Source organism: Chiroxiphia lanceolata, chromosome Z (genome assembly GCF_009829145.1).
Source record: "Chiroxiphia lanceolata isolate bChiLan1 chromosome Z, bChiLan1.pri, whole genome shotgun sequence".
Taxonomy (NCBI): Eukaryota; Metazoa; Chordata; class Aves; order Passeriformes; family Pipridae; genus Chiroxiphia; species Chiroxiphia lanceolata.
In genome coordinates this window covers 31,757,100-31,781,707 of record NC_045671.1, presented here as the reverse complement: position 1 = coordinate 31,781,707, position 24,608 = coordinate 31,757,100, and the positions used below count along the sequence as shown (strand labels likewise).

The following is a 24,608-nucleotide window of genomic DNA, read 5'->3' as shown; positions in this document are numbered from 1 at the left end:
AGATGTACTTTTGTTTTCTAGCAATACATTAGCCAAGGCTAAAACCCTGTGCATGAAAGTAAGAATTGATCATTTGTCTGTTTTAAGTGATCTCCCCAAGGTCCCAGTGCTCACTTCGCTGCCGTGCAGAGGGCACTCTCTGCATCACGGATGCTCTTGCTCAGCCGACGCTTGTCCTGCTCCAGCTGGGTAAGAAGTCTATTTTGCTGACGCAGAAATCGATCTCTTCTTCTCAGCTCCATTGTTGCCTCCGAGAGCCTCTGCAAGCAGACAGAAAACAGAGTTACTTGTCAGCCCAAATAATTAACTTCAGCTTATGCCATAGGCTATTAAACAAAGTGGAAAACAGACTGACTGTGAAGTAGATTTGGACCATTGCATACTAAAGTCTTCTGAATTCTCTAGGTAAAATATTACTGACCCAGTAACTCCCCAGTTTGTAGTACATGGCCTATCTACAAATATGTTCATAAAATAAAGTGATTTTTTGATCAAGCAGGGACATATACTGTGCTACAGGTACTATATTTACAAATGTCCTAAACACAATAGAAATAATCAAGAGTACACCATTAAAGAGCACAAAATATTCTCAATACTTAATTTAAAATAAACATTACAGAAAAGAATTCACAAAGAAAGGGAATAAACAAAGAAGTATTTTTTAAAATATTCGACATTATTCAGAAATTTCAGGATTAAAAAAAGTATCTAATATTCTCTGTTAGTGCATCAAGTAAAATTTGGCACAATTCCTGCTAAGAATAGATCACTATTTCATGGTGCTTTCGCTACTTCAACATTAGCTTTCCAATATACAAAATAGTATGTATATTTTTTAACATTTCTCTCTGACTTAGAATTAACACAACATGCTTTAATCAATTCAGATTAATCCAATAAATGAAAAATAGCACACAGGACTAATTAATAAAGAACCTGTCTAGTTACTACTCCTTTCTGCTGGGATAAATCAATATATTTACAGACTGGAGTATTAATAATTTGATTTCATAATTTGCTAAATGTTACATTTTACTTAAAGCTGTAAATTGCCTTTTTAGAGAGAAATTATAACAGGTGGTTATATACGTTCTTTTACAAAAGGTGTATTTCCTGACATATTCTAAACGAATGTAGAAGAATAGAGAAGACTGCATAATAGCAAGACTGAGCTCTTGCACCTTGTTTTCAAAATTTATGGATATGTTTTCTGCTCAAGTTCTGAGAATGCTCTGCATAATTTGTACTCAGGAGTACTTGCCCTGGACTGTGGAACATAGAGAAGATGTACTATGCTGTGGATATGTATCAAGAACAGTATATACAAAAGGCTGGTAAAAATTTGGAGGACGCTGAGAACTCAACTAATCTGAAGAAATTAGAGACCTATCTAAGAGTCAAAGGTACTTCAAAAAATAACATGCTAGAGAAAATTTCTACACAGTAATGAAGTACAGCATGAGACTGCAAAATAAACTGAAATCTGCTGATTGGTGTAAGTTTTCTTCACACATTTCTAAAGTCAAAAAAGCATCCAGTTATTTCAACGTTGTATTTTGAAGGTACAGCACTGCTACCTAAACTGTCTGTTCAGCAATTTACAAAATCTAGGCTGAAATTAATCACAGCTGTAATGAAAAAAAAAAAAGCAATTCGAAGTTTATCTAAGAAACTCTAACCCCAGAAACGCTAATATTTTTCTTGCTCTAATGACCCCAGGTTGAATTACTCTATTCTGACTCTTAGGTCATTATTTTCAATGAACACTTGATATTTTTCACCTAAAAAAAGATAAATACACAGATATCATTCATCCACTCCACAAAGATACCCAAAACTGGAAGTGTTGCTTTCAGAAATTCTACCCTAATGCTGCTGGCAGCTACTAAAGCCGTGTCTGAACAGCTGAATTAGTGAATTATCAGATTTTCAGAAAAGTTTTTTCCGAGGAACAAGATGTTGATTAGCATGGATAATGGGAGCCATCTTTAATTTAAAAATAAAGAACATTATATTATTCCATTTATTGTGTTTTGTGTTAACTGTTTGCGTGCTTAAGTTAGCACTGAGGATAAAGTTGTGAAAACCAAGTCAAGTCTACCCTCTGCCCACATTCCGAGCTTTTGACAAATAGAAATTATTGAACAGTGAAGAAGGTCTCTGGTGCCAACACTTTGTTCAACCTACTTTCCCACCTGATCGAAAAACCTGTTTTTAAGATGACAAGGCTGAGCTCTGATGATTTAGAATAAATAATCCTGCTAATATTTTGATGCAAGAAATTTTTGATGTAGAGGCTGCTGGAACAGATTTTGGCTCCAAGATCCTAGTGGTCTAAGAGTGGAGAGAGACAGGAAAAAAGGAACATTATGCATATTTATTTCAAGCTAGTTATGCTTCTACAGGGGTTGAAGAGCTGTCTGTTCCCACGTAAAGCTTTCATCACTGACCACTCATCCATCATGGCCAGTCTTCGCAAACAAAGATTTGGGAAAGGTCATTACCCTTCGAGCCTGCACAGTGGATTTTTTAGGTGAGACACAGTGTGCGCTGAGCTGAGCCCACCCTTTAATCCTAAGGTTCATCTGCCGGGGCCAAGCGAGTTTGGACAGTGGCAGCGAGGTCCTCAGGACGTAGGTTTGTTTAGAGAGACCTTCTCTTAGATGGATGGCCTTACAGGGCTGACGAGCTCCATCTGCCCGGAGGAGTTCCCTGATCGGGAATCAAACCCGGGCCGTGGCGGTAAGAGCGCCGCATCCTAACCACTAGACCACCAGGGAACACTACAATCACTGACCACTAACGGTGAAGAGATCCACTAGGTGTCAAAATCTTCTGAGAGCTGCTAACTAATCTAGGTTACCCATTGCAAGCACGAGCCTATTAATGAGGCAATAGCAGGGATGAAAGCATGAAGCCTAACTCTGTTAAGGGGCATGACCAGCAACCCACACTAACTGGTGATGAAGCAATACAGAAATGGTTAAATTAAGTATCTCACTGAACAGCAGTTTTATTATATTCAAAAAGAACACCATTATTTACAGAAATCTCCAAAGGATTAGGACTAGCAGCAATACTTCAATATCTAAGCAAAATGGAAACTGATTTTAGCGCTCCAAAAGTGGTTTTAGCAACTACTTGAAGCTTCTTGCTGCTGTGGTTTGTTAAAGTCAAGCCTTGGAAATGCTCAAATACAGTGTGGAGTATTATAAAATAATAGCTGGTAAGCCTCTTTTTTCCCCTTCTTCAGATTGATCTAATTAAAACCCTTGATAAACTTTATGGACTCTAATATTTCCAGCTGAGTGACTGAAACCAAGAGGGTGTGCCTCAAGGCAGCAAGGCAACAATGATAAGCAGCAGGTTAGCCACTAATTTCTCAGCCAGGGTAGATTGTGAAAGTGTGATGTTCTGATATCCAAGAAAGTGTTCAGGAGAGAATAGGATAAATCAAGTTTAATAACTCTGCTCCTAATTGTTCCCTCAATGCTCCACTCTAATTACTTGGAGAACTCTCCTGACTGTCACCTGATATTAAGTTGTTGGAGGCTGAGTGTGGAGCAGTAAGATAATCAATAAACATTTAGTGGGGAGAAGAATGAAGATCCCGTTAAGCAGTGGGAACCTGCAGCACCCAAAGCCCTTCTGCTCATGAGAAAACCTATGGGAGAGCCATAGTGATTGCAAAGCAATAATCCAAAGCACTGGTTTTAGGCCTTGAGGCCTTTAGGCAACAGTACATTTGAGGAAAAAAGGTTAACACGGTCACCCTAATTACAGCCCATTTTCACATTCTTCATATATAAGCAAAGACAAGCCAATTAGGTAGAAAGGAAGATAAGGGAAGTTTTATTTGTATACTAATTAAACCCCTGATGAAATTAAAGGAAAAACATACAGCTCTGTAATTGTGTCTGAGAAAGGTCACTTCAGGTTCAGTTATCAGAAAAGCACAGCCTTGAGATATTTCACTTAATCCACAATATAGCCCTTATTTTGCCCCCCAGGTCTTAGTATTTACAAAAATAAGAAAATTTCAAAACCTGATAATGCATTTATCTTGAAATGTTTTCTGTGGACAATTACAACTGTTAGAAAGTTGAGGCTAAACATGATAAGAAGAATGAAGGTTTTAAAAACCTACTACGTCTGCACATAGTTCTGTGAAGATGCTGAGCTTTCACTTTCAAGCATAAGTGATTCTGAACCAACTCAGAAGCCAAACTCCAATTTATTAGCATTCTATAAAATGCCAGTTATCTGCTTAATTCAGATGTTTATGCATTCAGGTGCTAATTCAGACATCACTGTACTCCTTCCTTTATCATCTACCAAAATTTCATAGATCAGTTCAGCTTTCATCAGAACCCTTAGAAGGAGTTTCCTTTAGAGACATGTTAGAGTTAGGCTTTTTTCCCTCCAAAAATTAAGCATGAAAAAACAGTTGTTGGAAAGAACATTAAGCAACTGATAGCCCTGAAGAAAAATCTCACTGAATGTCTGTTTGTTTGGTCCTTCCACAAGCTCTCTTTAACAAGTTTAGGTTTTCCAGTGAGGAATCTTTTTATTCAAAACCAGTTACAAAAATAAATCAAAGCTTAACATTGTTTTTCTTTACACATAAAAAGGCACTCTATTTGAAAGATAACAGATGGACAAGCACTCCAGATGAATAATGACAGTCATACAGTTAAAATTCATGCAAAGCATGTGTGACACATTTATACTGAGAGCGCATTTTCCAAGATCACCTAAAGCTAGACTAAACTTCTCAGTAAATTAGATTTAAATTACATAGACACAATACAGAAGTATAAGATACGTAAATACACTGTAGTATGTGTATTATGAACTAATTTTGAAATTACAGATCATCTCTTCCAGATGAAGTATGTATATTTTCTATTTAGAGGCAAAATATTACTTTTAAAAAAATACATTCTGAAAGCTGTCCTACACACACAGCTAATAAAATTTCACAATGAAAAAAAGGTATAGAAAGTTTAGTCTGCATCCAGATTAAACAGACTTCCCATTATTCCTTGTTGGCAAATATAATCTTCAGGATGGTCTCTGAGTGCCCCTCAAAAGACAGACTACAAGTAACCTAGAGAAGTTTGCATCTTCAAATGGTTCAAATTCAAAAGGTACAGCAAGCTATATTAATATTTAATGTTAACCATGACTGCAATGCAAACCAAGTACAATAGCTCAAATTATACAGCTACATTTCCACAGAATGTTTTCTGAAAAGAATTCTTACTTGACAAGAACAAAAAAACAAAGTTTCTTCTATTAGGAGGGAATTTAAAGTCTCAGGGGAAAAGTTCCATAGTAAAAAAAAAAAAAATTCATAACTGAGATGTCTCATCAATACTTTAAAAAAACCCCTCATAACCAAGGCATACACTTAGCCTTCTGTCAGGATAAAGATGGATTTACACTTCTCAAATTGAAACTAAACTGCAATATCAACCAGACTCACTGTGTGTTTCACAGTGGCTGCAGCAGTGTCTTAAAACAGTTTGAAATGAACTCCATGTGGGCGATCTGCTCATGCAAGCACAGCTAACCTGAGGCTGACCACCCATGATATCCCTTCAACAACAAATGCTTTCATATGCCCTTTAAACTTCTCAAGGAAAAGAAATATGAGTGCTCAAAAGGACACTTGAATGAGCTGTATCTGCTTTGCAGAAAAAAACAGTGATTTTTTTAACCTTTTTGCAACTGGACCCCCATCCTGACAGCAGCAATCTTTTCATATGCTGGCATTGAGAGAAAGTACATACCCGATGACTCTTCTCTGAAGTATGTGAAGCATGGAAGCAGTTAAAAATAGCTTACAGTTACAGTGTATCTAACAAGGTGCAAAACTGCTCTTCATGCCTTTGAAAGTGTCTTGTGTTAGGAGGTCACACAGCACTGAGGGGACTATTAAGCAAAACAAATACCAACTAGCACAATCATTTTAATAAATAACCAACAAAATACTGGTGAATGAAGGGATACTTGCAGATATATTTTCACGTTTCTAATACAATGTCAAATACAATCATTCATGACTGTTTCATATAAGAAACCCTCATAATATGGGAGCACAAATTATGGTTTAGCCAAATCAGTATCAGAAAAATGTCAAGCAATCAACCAAGGACAATTATGACTTAAATGACAGCACAGGTAGCTTTAAAAGCAGTTGTGATATGCAGCTACTGTACAAGATCCAGAGTCCAAGTATTAAGAAACGTTTCAATAAAAATTTATTTCGGAATGACTCAATGGATGGGATGGAGAAAATGCACACATTTTCATTTTGCAAGAGATTTTACTTACAAAAGGCACTTGAAATTTGAGGCACGCACATTGTGAAAGAAAATGGCATTACCTATGTATGTCTAGACAACAGTTCATTTATTGACTGAAACATAGCTCTCAGACATCCAAGTAAGTTTAGGCACCACGAGCATTTTACCTGCAGTGGTTGGGGATGGATTACAGTGCCTCAAAGACTTATAGCTAAGTTTAATATCTCTTTGCTACCATCAAACACTTCTCAAGAGCAAATCTATTCTGATCAACAAGAAAGGAATATATTTTTCAACTGTATTAGCTCAAGATGTTTAGCAAAGTATGACCGAAAGTGCTTTATGAAGTCATTGAGTTGTGTATGTTTTAAAGTTATTGTGAATTAAACCAGCTTACTAATTTAACCACAGTAGTTCTTCCTGAATAATTCCACATAATAACACCTCTTCCAGAAGAGACATCCTGTGTTCACTCAGCTTCAAAGTACAACTAAACAAAACTTTAAAAGTTTTTATGGGAAGTAATCACAAAATATAAACCACCCACACATAGGTTAGACCCTCATGGACTGTTGAGAGACACCCTTCTGAATACCAAGATGCACTGGGCCCTTCAGACATACAGTAATCTAAACAGAGATAATAAATAAGATATACTTTTAAACTACATTTTGGAAAATGTTGAAGTACATGATAAAACTTATGCACATGATAATTTAGAAATTTTTATAAGCTTCTAAGCTAAGCAAATTACATTAGAATGATGCCTTTGATCTTTTTAGATTTTTTGCTTTTTGTAGATTTTAGAAGTAATTGTGTAGTAAATGTAAATTTTAATGTAGCTGCATAGTCTGTCATACTTTAGAACACTTCAGAACATTCACTAAACCCTTTTTCCCCATTTCATGTCAAATTCTCTAAATTCTTGAGGCACGTTTAGACTTCTTTTCAAGGTTGATTTGTAGAAAAAACCTCTGTTTAAGATAGGCCTGAACAACTAGATACCATGTTAGTCAAAGCAACCTTCAAGCCCAGAACCTTGGAGAGGCTCCAAAGGACAATACATGCTGTGAAGAAGAGGAAAACGATGCCAAAAGGGATCTTAAGACTCCCAACTCAAATTCCAAAGAGGTATGCCAGGGGAGGAACTGGGGGGCGGATAGTTCTGGGATTGGATGGACAATACTATAAAATTGTAGAACCACTGCCTGGGGCACGCATATCTTGTCCATATTCTGTGGGCCAGGAGGCCGCCATTAAAGACCTTGTGATGGTTTCACTCTAGGCATTCCTGGAGACCAGCTTGAAACCAGGAAGGAACTAGGAAGGTGAACACGGAAGTATTCCATGCTATTCCTTTACGTAACTTGAGGTATAAATAAAGCAGCAGGAGGGACCTCGCTCCCTTCCTTTCCAGCGAGGTTCAAGAACGGTGGGTCCCTGTCTCGGTCTGGCTTACCTAGAGCTGAGGCCTGCAGTGACTGCTGTTATGTGCCACGTGTGAGGGGAGAGCGCTAGGCCGTGTCTAGCCATTCTGCTTCTTCAAAGGAAAGTGGTGAGATTTTGCTAATTTACCTTCAGTTGGCTGGTTGACTTGTTTGGTCTTTGTCCCTTTTTGTCCTTTTCCCTGCTCCCTCCTCCTCTCCCCTTTTGGGGAGCTATTTAGGATTTCTGGAGTTGTGGTGTGTAATATTCTCATTGTATATATCTGTCTCATATGTAAAATAGATATATTTTTTTTGCTATAGCTTTGGCTGCTTAGGTCGTTTTTTTTCTTCCCTCTCTGGGAAGCAGGTCCTTGTTGTCAAGTTTCGGGGACTTGGCGGGAAGCCAGCTCGAAACTTGCACAGACCTGCTCTCTTTATCTTATCTCTGTACTAAATTTGCTTGGAGTATTTTTTGGCTTCTGATCTTAAAGCAACAGCATCACTGGAAAGCTGCAGAGAGGGATTATACCACCTTAATAGAACAAAAACAATTCTAGAAAAACTCAGGCTTTATCACTGCGAGTTTTAAGAATAACCCTTGAAGTTAAATGGAACAAAATTTTGGAATCACATGCATGTTGGCATGAGTACATGATCATTCACTACTTGTTCAATTTCTGACACACTACCTCAGGACTGATGTTTCTTTTTTCTCCCTAGAAATGTAAATTCTTCCCCCTTCGCACTACTTAACTCTCTACAACCACAGAATAGAAAAGACCCAGCCCTGCAGAAGTAGCAGATTTTCTGTGCTTTGCCAGTATCACGCCTTTAAATCAGATATATAAGTGCCATGGAAAAGGATAATCTTACATTTTATTCATTGTTACACTTCTCTTTTTACACCCTGGTAGACAAGCAGCCTTATAGTTGTTACAATTCCAAGATTTCAAAAAGATGGTTTACACCTGCTACAGCAAAAGACAACTTTTCATAACAGTCATGCACCTGTAAGTGAGGCACTAACTTTACAAGCAAACTCTGATGCTGCTTTGTAACGCTGCTCTCTGCAATACTGTTGCTTAATTTTGCTATACATTATTGAATTGTGCACATTAGCACACAGTATACAAGACAAAAACACAAACAGCACTTAAGATTTTATCTTCACTTTACAATTGCTGCTATATCACATGTACATACACAAAGTATTTAGCTGGATTTCTATGAGGATGCCATATATTGCACCAATTTCTTGTATTTCATTATAGCGTCTGTCGTCTGTCATAGCCTCAAATCATCTGTTTCCCATCATGTCCTACTGGTCTTAATGATCTTGTATTACCAGGGACATTTCTAAGCCCTGGAAGAGACTTTTTAAGTTCTCCAAAAATACTCTTGCATTAGATCTGTATCGCTCAATTTCTTTGGAACCTTTCTAAATGTTAACACTCAGCTAAAATAATTCAGGAAGAAGAAGAAGCAACAGAAAAAGAATATTAACAATGACAACAAAATGGTACCTACAAACTAAATAATCACAATTTCATTCCCACTGTTTATTTTTAAAGGCATACAATCTGAAGTTAGGGAGCATCTGGACACAGAGAAAAAGTCATCAGGGTCAGGCTGACTGACACACAGCTTCAGAAGCATATTTAAGAAACAAATATTACCGTACCCTAGCTATATGTCTTCTCTTCAGAACAGTTTCAAGAAATTTTCTAAATAGAACTTAAGGTTCAGTTAGTTCTGAGTAAGAAAATATACTGCCCGTGACCTCAATACACTGGTGGTCCCAGTTAAGCTTTTTTTACTGTTGTAGGTTATTCTGCAGCCATTTCTTGGAAGAGGTTGCTGCACAATTCCACCAGACATTAGTGCGATAATGTGAGCCATCACATTAAGGAGTTAGGGACAATGCCAAGAATGTCAGTTTGTGCCACACAAAGTTTTAATCTTGTTTCATCAAGATTTTTTTATCTTCTTTCATTAATTAATTAGACAAACCTTTTTTTTAATATGGCATTAACATTAATGTGAGCTTCACAAGATTTAACACTTTACACAGTTTACACTCAAATACTGCATTCCCCTTCAGAAAAGTTCTGACCATACTCTACATTCAGGTATGTGTTTCCATGTTTTGTTTTAATATCAGGCCAGCCACATCCTGCTGCATGAATTATCTGCAGGGAGAAAACACACATACTTGATTCTCTTTATCTCTTTTATATTTTAAACTTCAATAAAATAAGAAAGAATTGACAAATAAGTAATTTTATACCAAAAGAGCTACTCTTTTATACAGGTCACTTTCTTCTTTCATCCATTAAAAGCTGGAGAGTAGTCTCCTTAGCAGAAAGAACAGATAAAGTAAAACAAAATTTAACTTATAAAAAAGACAACTTCTAAATCATTCTATTGAAAAAGCATGGAAGATATATTATATCCCAATATTCGGCAAGGAGATCAAAGTGCTATAAAGATGTATTGATTGGATACCACACTTCCCTCTGGGTATGCTTTGAGTCATACCAAGTGCCAACTGAGAACATGCAGCTTAAACAAGGAATAAGTTTCCCTGAGCTTGGCACACACAGATCCTGAAGGAGGCATGTTAAACGGTGACAGCGATAAATCACTGCAACTGTTAAATTGAATTATTATTTATACTTTTCTCTTTTGGTATGCTCCCTAACTGTAAAATAAAATGGCACCATGATGGTACAAAACTTGGAAAGTTGCCTGCTTCACCCACCTACAGAAGCAAGAGTAATAAACATGCCATATCATCAAACACATTGGGTGATACCACACAACCATTTATTTTAGTAAATTATTGTTAACTTTTCTTAAGAACACTTATTTCTTCATTCTCTCATCTCAGAAATTTTCTTGTAGGACAATGAAGTACTATTTATAAGTAAAAGCTTGGGACTGCTACTTAAAATTGAGAATACTAAATTCATAATTTTAAAATCACTTCATTACATATTGCAAAGTCCACAGACAAAAACAAACAAACAAACTAAAAAACAAACAAAGAAAAGCCCCCCCAAACCAACAATTAAGGTGGGTTTACTTAAACTAGAAAGATTTTAAAACATTTTTAAAAGTCTTTTTAACTGAGACAGTAAAAAGATGTAGCAACAAGAACCTCACTGGATTTTTCATAAATACAAACTGTAAAATTCAACATAAAAAATCAGGCAACATAAAAGAGTAATTTCTGTTTTGAGTTTGTTGCCCTGCTACTATCTCAAAGAGCTTCCATGCTCTTCATAATTCAAAGGAGATAGCAGAGTTACAGATTTTAGAAGATGAAAATGGTATAAATTTTGAAAAATCTTCCCCTTGAAAATCAGTGAATACCTAATGGAGCGTTAAATTAAATTAAAAGATCAAATTACATGAAAGATAGGCATGGCTGCTGTCATTGTATGTAGCCAAACAGACCGAAGTGCAAAAGAGTGCGCCTCTTGTTTCAGCCTTATGTCAGTCGGATACATAATTATCTTCCAATAGTTTAATTATATTCCAATAGATATTTGAAAGATTGTTACTTATGGTTTCATAAGAAGATATAAAGATCTTTTCAAAGTTAACTTCACACAAACAGAAAGGGAGATCATGGGAAAACTTGACTAAGGTGAAAAAATGATGAAGCCCTGGAGAGATCCTTGATAAACAACAGCAAGAAGCAAATCTATGTATAAAGGACTTGTATATCAAGTATATGTACAGTAGAAAGTCCTACACATTGATATCTATACTACTAGGAAAAATAGGGTTTAGAACATTTCCTTTAAAAAATCACATGCTGTTTTAAAGATCTATTGATCCTCTCTGCACATTTCAAGGTAACGAAGTTACTTTGTAGTTGACCCAATAATATAACAAAGATCTCCCAGGCACTGGATTTACCAAGAAGCCTGTCAGTATTTCTGAGTGAAAACTGAAACATTGTTGAAGGTCTTGAAATAACAGGGATAAATGTTAGGTAAATACATACGCTTAATAACCACACACTGTAATTACACAATAATCCCATTTTTCTTCCAAATTACTTGTCAATAAATCTTTCTCACTGCACTATAAATTCCAAGGTCATGGACAGAGGTATTTATTAGTATAATTACAGTGCAGCAATAAAACCATTAAGCTTTTAGATCCCAATATTGTTCCATTTATTCTCCCCTTCCCCCAAAGGAACAAAATAGTTCCTACAAATGGAATACCCAGAAAATCTTGAAAGTTACTTTTAAAAGACTATTAAAATGCTCTGCTTCATGCAATTACTTTATTTAAGTTTTCCTTTTTCTCCATTAACAGAACGTGAGATTTAACTTTTTTTTTTTTTTTAATGGCACAGTGTAGCAAACAGACTCAGGATAAAGAGTATTCTCTGAAATAGGCAATGTTACTATACTGTAAAGTCTAAAGTGTTCTAGATTTCACTGCGTGCCAGTCAGTAATATAGGGGACCCAAAAAACCTAGGTCTTAACCATCTGTGGAGAAGTAACTTGTAGACCAAACTATTAACACTTGTTTCCACATAGTTTCATTATTCCCAGGCACAGTTCTGCCTGTCTTGGCTACTTGCCATCTTCCACAAAACACCTGAAGTGCACTTAAGTGCATGACTCTAAAATGACTATCAAAATCAGACTAGCATGTCTACTGAATCAGATTACTGATCTGCATGATCAAACTTATCAAACTTATCCCACAATCTCCTACAGAAGGGTAAACCTAGCCTTACTTGGAAATTAACTCCTGGTCATTACTAGTTTTCAAAGATTAACCAAAGTGATGTTATGAAATCACGACTTGTTCCAGTGTTCTATCTCAGTGTCTAAATTACACCAAAATTGCTTTAATGGTGAGAGCACTTTCCTCAGTTATCTTAAACTCTTCAGCATGTTCAAAATAAAATCACAGAATCTTCTAAGTTGGAAGGGACCCACAAGGATCATCGAGTTCAGCCTTTAGCTGTGCGAAGGACCATCCCCAAGACTCACACCATGTGCCTGAAAATATCATCCAAACACTTCTTGAACTGTGTCAGGCTTGGTGCCCAGAACTGCACACAATGTTCAAGGTGAGGTCGCACCAGAGCAGAGCAGAGTGGGACAATCACCTCCCTTGGCCATTTGGATGATACTCTCAGGTACATGGTGTGACCCTTGGGATGGTCTTGTGCAGGGCTAAGGGTTGGGTCCCTTCCAACTCGGCATTCTGTGATATTTACATCTGAACTAGATTCCACATAAATGCAATAAACTCCCAATTCCTTTCATTCTTCTTCCAATGTAAAGTAGAAGTTATTTGGATACTATTTAATTATTTTCTTGCTATAAAAACATAACAAATAATTTGCCTGAATAATATTCCTTCTAACAGCCAATAAAATATTGTATAGTAGCATAATTTTTAAAAAAACAATGGTAAGAATATGTATTCTAATTCCAAGGTAAAACCTTAACATTGCTCAAATTAAAATGAACTATTACCAACATTCAACTTGCAAAACTGGACAAAAGAAGAAATGTAGAGGAATGAAACAATAACACAACAGTAATGTCAATACCCTTTCAAAATAAGAGCTTCCCATAAATTATGTTTGTGTGCCTTATACTGCAGCATTTTGAACTGTTGTATTGACCTTCATGTTAATGCAAACTCATAAAGAGTTCATAACCACAATTTTAACTTTATTCTTTCTCCCATTCTGCTTATTACTTATGTATTTTTCAGAAAGCTTGACTCAGAAGAGTTAAGGCAGACCTTCAACAACTTGAGTGATATTTGCTTGGTTGCTTCATTGACTATGGCACAAATACAATTCTAAAGGCCATGTACTGACTTCACGCGCTCCAGACTACTCATGCTCATACTGATGAATGTTCTAGACACAGAACAAAGAAAATACACAGACCTAAAAACCTGCCTAGAAATACGTTAGTTGACGGAGGCAATACAGGGATCAATATTACTAATGAGGTGATCTCTAAGCGGAAAAAGAATAAGGCAATCCCTGGGCCCTGAATCTTAGAAGCTAACTAGAGAAGCAAAACTAGTAGAGCTGTGCATAACATAAAGATCTGCTTTCAGAGTGCTAAACAGAAAAGAGTACAATTATTTATTTCCAAGAGAAGATCTAATGCAGTAAGATAATAACGCAGACAGTAAGACAATAAATCAAACTAACCAATGGTGAAGGGCCTTGAGGGAAAGCCATATGAGGAGCAGTTGAGGTCACTTAGGCTACTCAGCCTGGAGAAGAAGAAACTGAGGGGAGACCTCATTGCAGTCACAACTTCCTTCTGAGGGGAAGAGGAGGGGGTAGACAATGATCTCTTCTCTATGGTGACCAGTGACAGGGCCTGAGGGAATGGCCTGAAGTTGTGTCAGGGGAGGTTTAGGTTGTATATTAGAAAAGGTTCTCCACCCAGAGGGTGGTTGGGTGCTGGAACAGGCTCCCTAGGGAAGTGGTCACAGCACCAAGCCTGACAGAGTTCAAGGACCATTTGGAGAACACTCTCAGGCACATGGTATAACTCTTGGGATTGTCCTGTGCAGTGTTAGGAGTTGGACTTGATGATCCTAGTGGGTACCTTCCAACTCAGGATATTCTAACTCCACGGACAAACCACAGAAGAGCAAAATTTAACATGAAGTTTAAGTTTAGATATCTGAAATACAGATTAAGTAATACAAAGCAGACTTTACCACAATTGCCTTCTTTTTCCCTTTGTGAAGAAAAGCTCTCAGGTCCAGTCCACAATGTATGCTATCTCAGTGTCTTTCTATTATGTAAAGACAGCAGCTGCTAGAAGGAAGCTTAGGAAGCCCAACTCTTGGAAGACTAAGAAGTTAGTAGTAGTGAAAGTAATGTAACAGAGAAGGAGAATGAACAGGCCTACTTATTTTACAAATAGCGTTAATGCAAACCGAAATACCTGACAATCCTCTTTAACCTGTAACTTATTGTAATAAGAAAACACATTACCTCTTTTGACTAAGAATAGGGCAGATGACAATACTTATCCATTCTTACCTACTTTATAAATTATTTTGGTGTTTAGAACATAGAAATACAGAAACTAAAAAAACAAACAAACAAACAAACAAACAGAAAAATAAAAAAAAAACCAAACCTCCCACATTTCATTAATTACAAATTTTAGTTTCTAACCTATTCAGAGGGGAGCTTGCTCCTCTTTAACATGCTAAACTTCATTAATAAATATTCTCTGTTAAGTTAGATGCTAATGGTAATCAGCTATACAGCTTTCTTTAAAGAACAGCCTTATATTTAACCAGGCAATGCACAGAAATACAGTTTCTTGGCAAAGTGACAAGTTTTCAGAATCAACAGTATCCCTCAGTGCATCCAAGTCCTAACAATCTTTCCAATTAAGGATGTCAGATTTAAAAAAAAAAAAAAAAAATCTTCTTTCTGTTTTTAGTTTTTCTTACAGTCTTAGAGTGTTTTCACAGTCTTTGCTCTTCTACTTGAAAAACATGAAAATCACTTGGTTTTCCTCATATAAGTGAAGGCTTTTAGCCTTTCCATAGGTTAGAATTTTCAGAAATAGTTAACTATAAAACTAACTTAGAAAGCGTGAGTGTAATGGTATTAATAAAGGAAATTGTATATATATTTGAAATGGTTTTTAAGGAAAAATATGTAGCCATAAATGTATGAAGAGGAAAAGCAATGAAAAGCAGAAAATTGTGTACCACCTTCACCTGAAATCCACCCAAGAACTGAGAGCCTGCTCAGGGAAAACATCCACTTCTGACAAACGTAGAAATCCGAATCGTGATCTGAATCTAATGAATTCAGATATGACTGTTTAGTGAAGCATACTACATTTTCTGAAGAGAGAGTATGCATATAATGATTTGAATGACATAGCTATTGAAAATAAACACTCCAAACCTTCCCATCAGAAAACATTTTTCTATAACTGTTATCGAAGGACTTGGTTGAGATTTTTTTCTCACTTATGCTGTCATAAATAAATGGCAGCTTCACTAAACTCAACAAATTAAACAAACCTAATATTTAGGGCACCATTTTCTAAAACATGTATTGAAGACTATTTTGAAGCATATCAGTAGCAAGTTACATGATTTAACATATATTGCACTTGAGCAACTAACAATTTGTAGGACTTGATCCATAAATAGAACCTTAAAAATATATTATTTTTATTACAGGTACTAACATACCTAAAAGGAAGTAAATATACACACAGTGTCTGTCAAAAGGAAATAAAAAATACCCCTACTGGATTAAGACCAGCTTGTATGAGGAATAAAAATTATGTCTGTTATTGATACCTGTTTAGCATTCGTGTAAAAGTTTCTCTTCAAAGACTGAGGAATCAGAACTACTGATTCACCTCATCTAAAAAAAAAAAAAGTGGTATAAAAGAGTTGCTGGTTCCAACTGACCTTGAATGTAATTGGCTCCTTTGGATGTCTCTGTGGTATATGCCATTAAGAAGATAAAAATATACAGGATTAAAATCTGAACTGATAAAGCTAAGAAATTAAGTATTACTCCTTTAATAAGCCTATTTTATGAAAGTACATGAATACCAAAATATCTCCTTACTGATTGCTGTTAAGTGTGAACAAGTTTAAAAATAAGCTACCAAAACTTAAAGTATCTAATATTTTAATTTTCCCCTTCTTACCTGTTAAGAATTATGAATAAAGAATTCTAAGTAAATTATTCTTACTCTACTCCACCTGAACTCATTTATATAGCACCACATTCACCAAATATTTATATACACTTAGTCTAGACTGACAGATTATTTTGTATTTTAAGACAAAGATGGAGGCATATTTTTTCTATTTTACTTTTTTTCAGTGCAACAGTTCTTTTTTTTCATACTTCTGTATTATTTAAGAGCTTGAAAACCTATACAATTGTAAGAGCACTGTCTTACAAGGTCAAGGTTGATTATCACAAAGATGTGATTGTTTCACTGTACTGTAAACTGAGAGCTAAAAACACTCACACAAAAAACCCAAACATCTTAAGTCACAAAACCCAAGTAGCTAGGAGAAAAGGGTGTGTCAGTTAAAATGCCAAGGCAAAGATAGAGACCACTACTGCCTGTCATGAATAAAGACATGATTAAAGTTGGATTGTGGTATACTGTGGGAGAGAAAATAAAGACTTTTTTTTTTTTAATTTTAAAAACCGAAACATATAGAGCTCAAAATAAAAAAATAGTTCTTTTACCCCTTGGTATCAAAGTAGTTTATGTTAGACTGCTATTTGAATTTCAAAAGTACTTATTCAGCACAGATTTGAAACTGTAAAAAGCAACGATAAAAATTGAAGGTGAGATCACGATTTATGATGTATACATTACAAAATCATATACGCACGATGAAAAAAAAAATCAAGAACCACTAGATTATGAACCTGTGTTGCCATGCTACCACAAGTGATATTGTCTCCCTTCTTGTTACACTCACAGATACAGGCTGCTACAACCACAATGCAATTTTGTGCTAACTATTGAAGTAAACCTCATGAAGAAACTAAGAGCTCTCTTAACCGAGGGACAGCACTCAAGTTTACAACTTGAATTTGGTTTAGAATTCCTCCATGGAAAGGATGAAGAATTATAAAGTAATGAACCAAATCGGTGTACTTGTAAGTTGTAAATTTCAAATTTACAACACTTGTTTTGTCAAGTGTCTTAGCCTTTATCCTATCACAACAGCTATTTTATTCCATTGCATTGTATCTTTAAAGCTCTCAGAAATAATCAAGCATTTTATACTAAACCAAGTTATTCCAGCAGCAAAAAACTGCTAAAGGATTGCAGAATTAGGATGCATTTTAGGATCACAACTGTTTCAAAAAAGTTTATAACTAGCCTTTAACTAATAAGAAACAGAATCTGCAAAATCTAATTCAATATCCAATAATCTATATAATATAGTTGTTTAAAACTTCATACTATATTTTAATTGACTATAATTGACTTCTTTTTCATTTACTCTGAACAAATGAAAAGATGTGTTTTACATGAAGTAAAACATGGTGAAATAACACATATTAATGTATAAAGTAGACTGCAATAAAGATTTCAAATAGTATCTGTCTTCTACTCCTTCCTTTCTGTATGATACTAGTATCTATTTAAAAAATCTTGCATCAGTGTTTGATTTCTTTGAGAAATACAAGACTAATGGCTTATATATACTGCAGCTATATCAGAAACAAATAGCAACAGTATCAAAAAGCAACCTGATGTAAAACATTAAACAACTTTATTCTTCCATTGAAATGAAACACCTAAAGTTAGACGATTATGAGAGAGAAAAAAAGCCACAAAACCCAACCGGTAAATAGGAAATGTCACTGTCTTTCATGAGGTAAGGCATTTTCAATAAATAATACCACTAATGAAAACCCTCCTTAATAAATTTAACATCCTTCAGCATCTTCCACTGTGTATTACTTCAAATCTCAACTCTGCTGCAAGTCACCCTCCTTTACACCCATTTTCATTGCTATATTCTCAACAATGGTTTATGAGATTTCTGCTAGTGTCATAGCTTGAATTTTTTTTTCTCCTGCTTCTTGACATTTCTTATTACTTCCTCCCTAAATCTTCCCCAGAATCACAAGTTCTTCTATTTCTCAAAATATGGATGAAGAAGTCTTATTTGCTCAATTGTCAAGTCACAGAAGAATACTGGGGAATGGAAAGACAGTAGTAAGGATGAAGAGCAGATGCAAGCAGCAAAGCTTGCTTTAAATAAAAAATAAATAAAGCTGCAGAGCTTAGGTCACCAGATATTGGCTTGATATCACAAAGTTTCTTCTCTTCCCGTGTTACATGTCCAGCGGGTTTCAAACCTCTAATACTCTCTCTGTTCCTTCATTTGCTATCAGAGATTCTGATAACAACATCTTTTCCCTCATTACTCATTATGTCTGCAGAAAATTCTAAATCCTGATGAAAAATGATTTCTCTTTATTGTCACCTAGCATATTCCAAACTGACAAATGCATTCTCTACTCTGAGATTACATTGAAGAAACAGCTAATTCAGGTTTTAAAATACTATTATGATCTCTATCAAAAATCAAGGTAATCCTGTATTTCTTCATTAATTTTTCCTATGAATTGCAAACACCTCATGATGGCTAGAACTGCTGTCTCTTACGTCTCCTGTAAATTTCAGACACTTCAAAGATTACATATATTGGCGTACACCACCCAGTTCCAAAAGCAGAAAAGTGATATTATACCTTTAAGTATCATTTTGAAAGTATTTTCTGAGTACCCTGAAATTCCAATGGACTAAGTAGTATGTGTGCATTTACTTCTTTAATTTTATTTCCACAAGAATTGCAACATTTGGCTTATTTACCAAAAGGTAAATTTCAGGTGTCTAATTCAGGTGAATATTCATCTTACCTTTACAGATTCACTTAACACTTGGGTTTTATCTGCTTCTTCACTGGAGTGCAATTCTAGTTTATTATTTAACTCCTGTAGCTGTTGTGCCTGTTCATTCAAAAGCAATTGTGCCTGATGCTCCCGATGCAATGCATTATTTAATTCTTCACATACACTTTCAAACTTCTCATGGGTGATCAATTTCTGTTAAGAGAAATAAATTGTGTTTGATCGTGTAACTATGTTCACTTGTTTACATGCTTAACTTTCCAAGTTCCACTTGCAAACATGCCAAATTCTAAAACAAAAGCATGTTAAAGATTATTATTATGTAAGTTAGGTTTTTTAACTCAAAGACAGACCATGCGGCAATAAGAGGGCAGACAACTATATTCACTGTATTTTTTCAAAACAGTATTCAGGCTACTGTAAACAGTATGCATTCATGATTCCATTCAAATTAGCACTGTCGGTTGTAAAGAAACAATATCTCAAAGGAAATATGCAGATCAGTGTCCCACATTTTAGTGCATATTTTGCTAACCCTTGTAAATATCTTTCTGGACTCTTTCTTCCCTCCCAGAAATGTTCCAGAAAGATGAAATAATTCTCTAAAGAAAATTGTTGTCCACACTTAAATGAAAACCTAAACTGTGACAATTTTCTCTAACTGTGCCAGAAGTGTAAGAAATAAAACCCATTATGAGCAAAACTGAAGATGACTGGATATAACCTTGTTTGTTTGAAAAAAGAACAATAACATTTTACCAGCTAGGAGCAGGAAAGAGAATGGATGTGACATGAATTGTTAAATATTCTCTGCTTGGAAGTGTTTGATTGGGATACACTGACAGTTCTACCAACTAGACTTCAGTATCAATGATGGGCACAACTACAGAAAATGTTGACTATTCTGGGATACAACTCTTTCAGTTATATGTGCACCTGTAGAGCATGTGTAAGAATCCTTATCCATTCACCTTCTCAAATAGCTCCAATGGGAGTTCAGTTTTGAACACAATCTATAGGAAATACACTTAGTAGGAAAGGTGCTTCGTGAACCTCCAGCATGCTAAAGCAAGACAAGTTTCTTTCTCTCCATGGATTGAAGGCACAGTTCCAAAAGTATGACAGGGATCAAACTGACAACCCAATGGCATCAGTCCCTCCACCAAATGGCATCAATCCCTCAATGACCGCATCCATTTCTCACTACACTGTGATTTCAAGCAGTTAAGGAACCTTTTTGTTGTGTCTTCTCACTCCTGTCATCAGTGCTATTTACAGGTTACTGAACCCATAAGTGAAGTCATCAGTGATAGTGAAGAGTCAGAGGAATTTGGCACACTAAAATTTGTATTGACTAGCTTAGGATATAAACCAGAGTCAAAGATACAGCAAAATGTCTATCATAACATTCAGCAATATCCATGCAAAGTTTACAAACTGCTCACGAACGTACTTATTGAATATCCTCATTCCAGCTGACCTTACTCTGTTGAAGTGAAATCCAAAAATCCTTTTTGGGTATATAAATCACATCAACATTTCAAACATACGGAAGAAAACCGGGGTTGCTGAAAACCAAACATGCAATTTACACAGAATAATTCATTGTACAAATCAAAAAGAAAATCTTGTGGAGGGGAGATATTTCTGAATACATCTGACTTCCAGTTTGGTGACATTTATTAGGAAAGTTTTCTGGAAAATTCTTTCACTAGGAGAATGATTTTATATTTGTTTTTCAAAAGAACACATACTCCCCCCAAAAAAAACTGTAAAAAGAAGGATTTCTTACAAGCAGTCTCCTCTAAATCAAATATACCTACTTGTTTAAGCATATTTAATTGCTCTTGCAGGCCCTGGGCTTTGTCAGCTTCTTTCTTCATCTCACTGAAATCCCATTTCAATTCTGCAAGTTGTAGACGCAGTGAGTGGCGTTCCACCTCTGCTGCATGAAGTCTTTGTGTAAATTCAAATATTTGCTCCTGCAGGGATTCTATGTTTTTCTGTGAGTAATCAGAAATAAATTAATGTACCATGTATTTTAGCAATAAAATAAATCACATATAATACCCAAGCAAAGTAGACAAAGCTCTCATCTTGTCCTCCATCTCTAAAAGACACACCTGAGTGTTAAAATGTGAATCTGTATCACCTACTCTTGGGTGTTACTGAAAATTCTGTTTTCAAGGAAGTATCATTTTCATATACAGCCCACAATAAAAGACTGATTATTTGAGAAAGTTTATCCTTTCATTTTGGTTAAAAGGAAGAAGGTTATCTTTACTGAAAGACAGAACACCAAGCAGGAGAAAACAGAAAAGAAAAAAAAAAAAGAACCTTAACATTCACTGAAAGCCACAAGCAAGTTTGTTCTTATAAAGCAAATATAGTTTTGATAGAACTTTAAAAAAAAATTCTTGTATACATCAAATCTTTTTTTAAAATTCTTTGACAATAAACCAAAAGAACTATCCATGCCCTAATGCTTCTAGCTGTTACAAATCAGCTTCTAATGTCTACATAGTTGACTTCAATGTAACAGACTCATAAACAATCTGAAACAAAATTAATGATACTATCAAGGGAGCTTCATCATAAGACTTTTTATGAATCTACTGCTTACATGAAGTAGCACAATAAATATGCATACCATACTAGATAGTCTGTCCCACAGTCCAGCTTCCAGGGCCCGGGTATTTATTTTGTGAAGTCCATGAGCCAGACTGTGCACCAAAGAGTCTCTCTCCAGATAAAAAATGCACTTGCTGTGGTCTAATGGAACTGTCTCCATTATTACATTCAGCTTGTCCATAAGTTTTGAAAAGGAGTTCCTGGCTGCACTTACAAGTAACTTTCCAGAAAGCCAGGACTTTGTATCTTAAAAAAAAAAAAAAAAACAAAAACAAACGAACAAAAAAGAAACATCAAGTAGGTTATTAATTTCAGTTTCTTTCAGCGAAAAAAAAGCAACAATAAATAGCTCCTTTAAAATATTCAGTAGGAAATTTCTATTAAAGATTGGAAGACTGAGTTCACAGGAATATCTCAGAGAGACATAGGACAAATTGTGTACATAGCAATGAAAATTCTACTCTTATCACTTTCTGAATGGAAGGGTAGGATAGGATTCTAAAGAATAGGATTCGTTTGACAAAGACTATTTTTCCAGTTGTTACCATGTTCTTCCCCAATACTATACTTTCTTAAGACTTTTTTTGGTGTTCTAACTTTGTAATTCAGAAAACATGCAAGATGAATGCATGCAAATGCAAGTCAGGTGAAGTAAGTCAGATGTGATAGCACATGGTAAATCACTTTATCACAATATTTACAATGCAAATTTCTGAGGGTGTCTGGGCTCCTCTTCCCTCCCCTCTACAGATGTCTAAGTCATTTGCTGTTCAAAATTAGTGAGGCTTGGTACCTTAACACCGTACTATTTATATTCTGAGACAAGAGAATATAATTTACCTTATTCCAAGGCAATTAAAATTTTACAGCTACAATTACTTATTTTCCCATAGGATTTTGGTAATCATCCTTCTCATATAATGGACTTAAGGCCCCAGCACACCCAACATGTCCTGCTTACTGCTAGATTCGTCAGGTCTGTAATTAATAATTGTGTTTAATGTTGATAAATAAAATTGTCAGTGCTCCTTCCACTAATTGGTATTCCAGATAACAGTTAATAGGTTTATTTATGCCTTAATAAAAGTCTTGTAATTTAGTTTTCCCTCAGCTAGGCAGGTCTTAATCTGTCATTACTTGTCTTATGATACTATCAGTGTAAGATGACAAGCATGGAAGAGCTTATTTACATTCAGTAGTACAGCAGATCTCCTGTTGCTGCAGTGAACTAAAGTATTTACTTAAGACTATAAGCAGAAAAAAATAACCACAGCTTAAGTTAAAAAAGTTTTTTTTAAAGATTGTGAAGAAAAAAAGCCAAAGGTTAAAAGCACAAAAACATGCTTATTAATATTTTTATATTACAATTTTCACCATAAAGATCATTTACACAAGGTGAAATTTATCTATAAGCAAATAACAAAAAGAAAAGCACTTGATAAAGTCAAATATTCCATTTTTAGAGTCATTCTCCTGCTTGGTTTTGAAATACCACCATTCCAATGATTCCAGTGCTCAAATGGAATATCATTTTTGAATACACATTTTCTATAATCCCAGTTACTAGTAGATCTGTCTTTTCTTCATGACTATGATAGCATTCTTTCTATTCATCTTTAAAGTTAAAAATCTTATGAGGCATTTTTATCTTGCACTTCAACTAACAATACATCTTTTGAAATAAAAAAAAAAACCCACATTCTTTTCATATTCAGAAAAAAAAGTGCTATTGTAATGCTCTGTCTACCTTGGCCAAGAGTCCTCTCTTTTCCTTATGCTGGTTCTCTATTACTGATCACAAAAAAAGAAAAAGCTACCTTCCTCAATTCACCTCTTACCACAGATTATCCTGTAAGAGTTGTCAGTCACCTTCAAAGACCCTCTCTTTACTCCAGTCATGATACATTTATCAGTTTGAATGTTTAATGAAACTAACCTAAAATTAAAACTAGAACATTTATATGGCTTTCCATGTAAAAAAGTCTGCCACGATTTTTGATAAATATCAAAACAAGGACACCACCAGTGAGCTACTGTTCCGTCATTTTTCCTAGTATTTCCACTTGCTATTCTCAGTTTATAAGATTGTCTGCCTGTCAGAAAACACAGTATTTCTCCACATGTGCAGCACCTAGCATGGCAGCCCCTTTCCCTATGGCTAGAATCTCACCTTTAACTTAAATTTAAAATAACAGTTCATACAGACGTGTAGTAGCAATTTGAAATGATCATTCTACTTCACAATCAGGACTCTCACTATTCAGTAGAGTTCAGCATCCACAACTTAAGGCACTTTCTTGGGATAGGGACTAATCGTTATCTCCTCTATTTTTTTCATGAAGAATAGCTTGGAGTAAATACACAGAAATATGCTGAAGTAAGTTACTGACTGCTTTGAAAGACAAAATGAGAATTTAATACAATTCCACAAAGAACTGTATCCATAATAATTGGGAAGAGAATACACTGTTTAAATATATACATTTTACGTACTTGCCATGAAGGAAAAAGGAATTACAATAAAACCATTAAATTATGTACATTATGATGAGTATCAGAATTAATTAACACAAATAAATGTATATCACAAAAAGCAATTAAGTAATATAAAATAAATGAAGAAAAAGACAATGAAAAGTGCCAAATCTTACTTCACTGACATAAAAAAACAATTCTTGTTTACTCTGTTTTGGTGAAATTGAAAGGTCAGCAGGATTAATTTAGTACTATGAAAGACTAGAATGTTCATGTCAAGCTTCAAAAGTTTTGCATAT

General features: G+C 35.3%; 1 protein-coding gene and 1 non-coding gene across 7 annotated transcripts in view; both read right to left on the bottom strand.

Moving 5' to 3' along the window:
• CCDC171 (coiled-coil domain containing 171) overlaps positions 1–24,608 on the bottom strand; it is a 150,957-nt gene that overhangs the window by 51,913 nt on the left and 74,436 nt on the right. For all 6 annotated transcript variants that reach the window (XM_032676968.1, XM_032676967.1, XM_032676969.1 and 3 more), the window contains 4 exons: positions 21,854–22,080; positions 21,027–21,206; positions 19,213–19,398; positions 115–260 (listed from right to left, as the gene is read on the bottom strand). In XM_032676968.1, the coding sequence (XP_032532859.1) occupies positions 115–260; positions 19,213–19,398; positions 21,027–21,206; positions 21,854–22,080 (739 nt within the window). The remainder of the gene's footprint in view (positions 1–114; positions 261–19,212; positions 19,399–21,026; positions 21,207–21,853; positions 22,081–24,608) is intronic.
• On the bottom strand, positions 2,712–2,783 carry TRNAK-CUU. The gene has a single exon. It is a non-coding gene; the product is annotated as a tRNA-Lys (tRNA).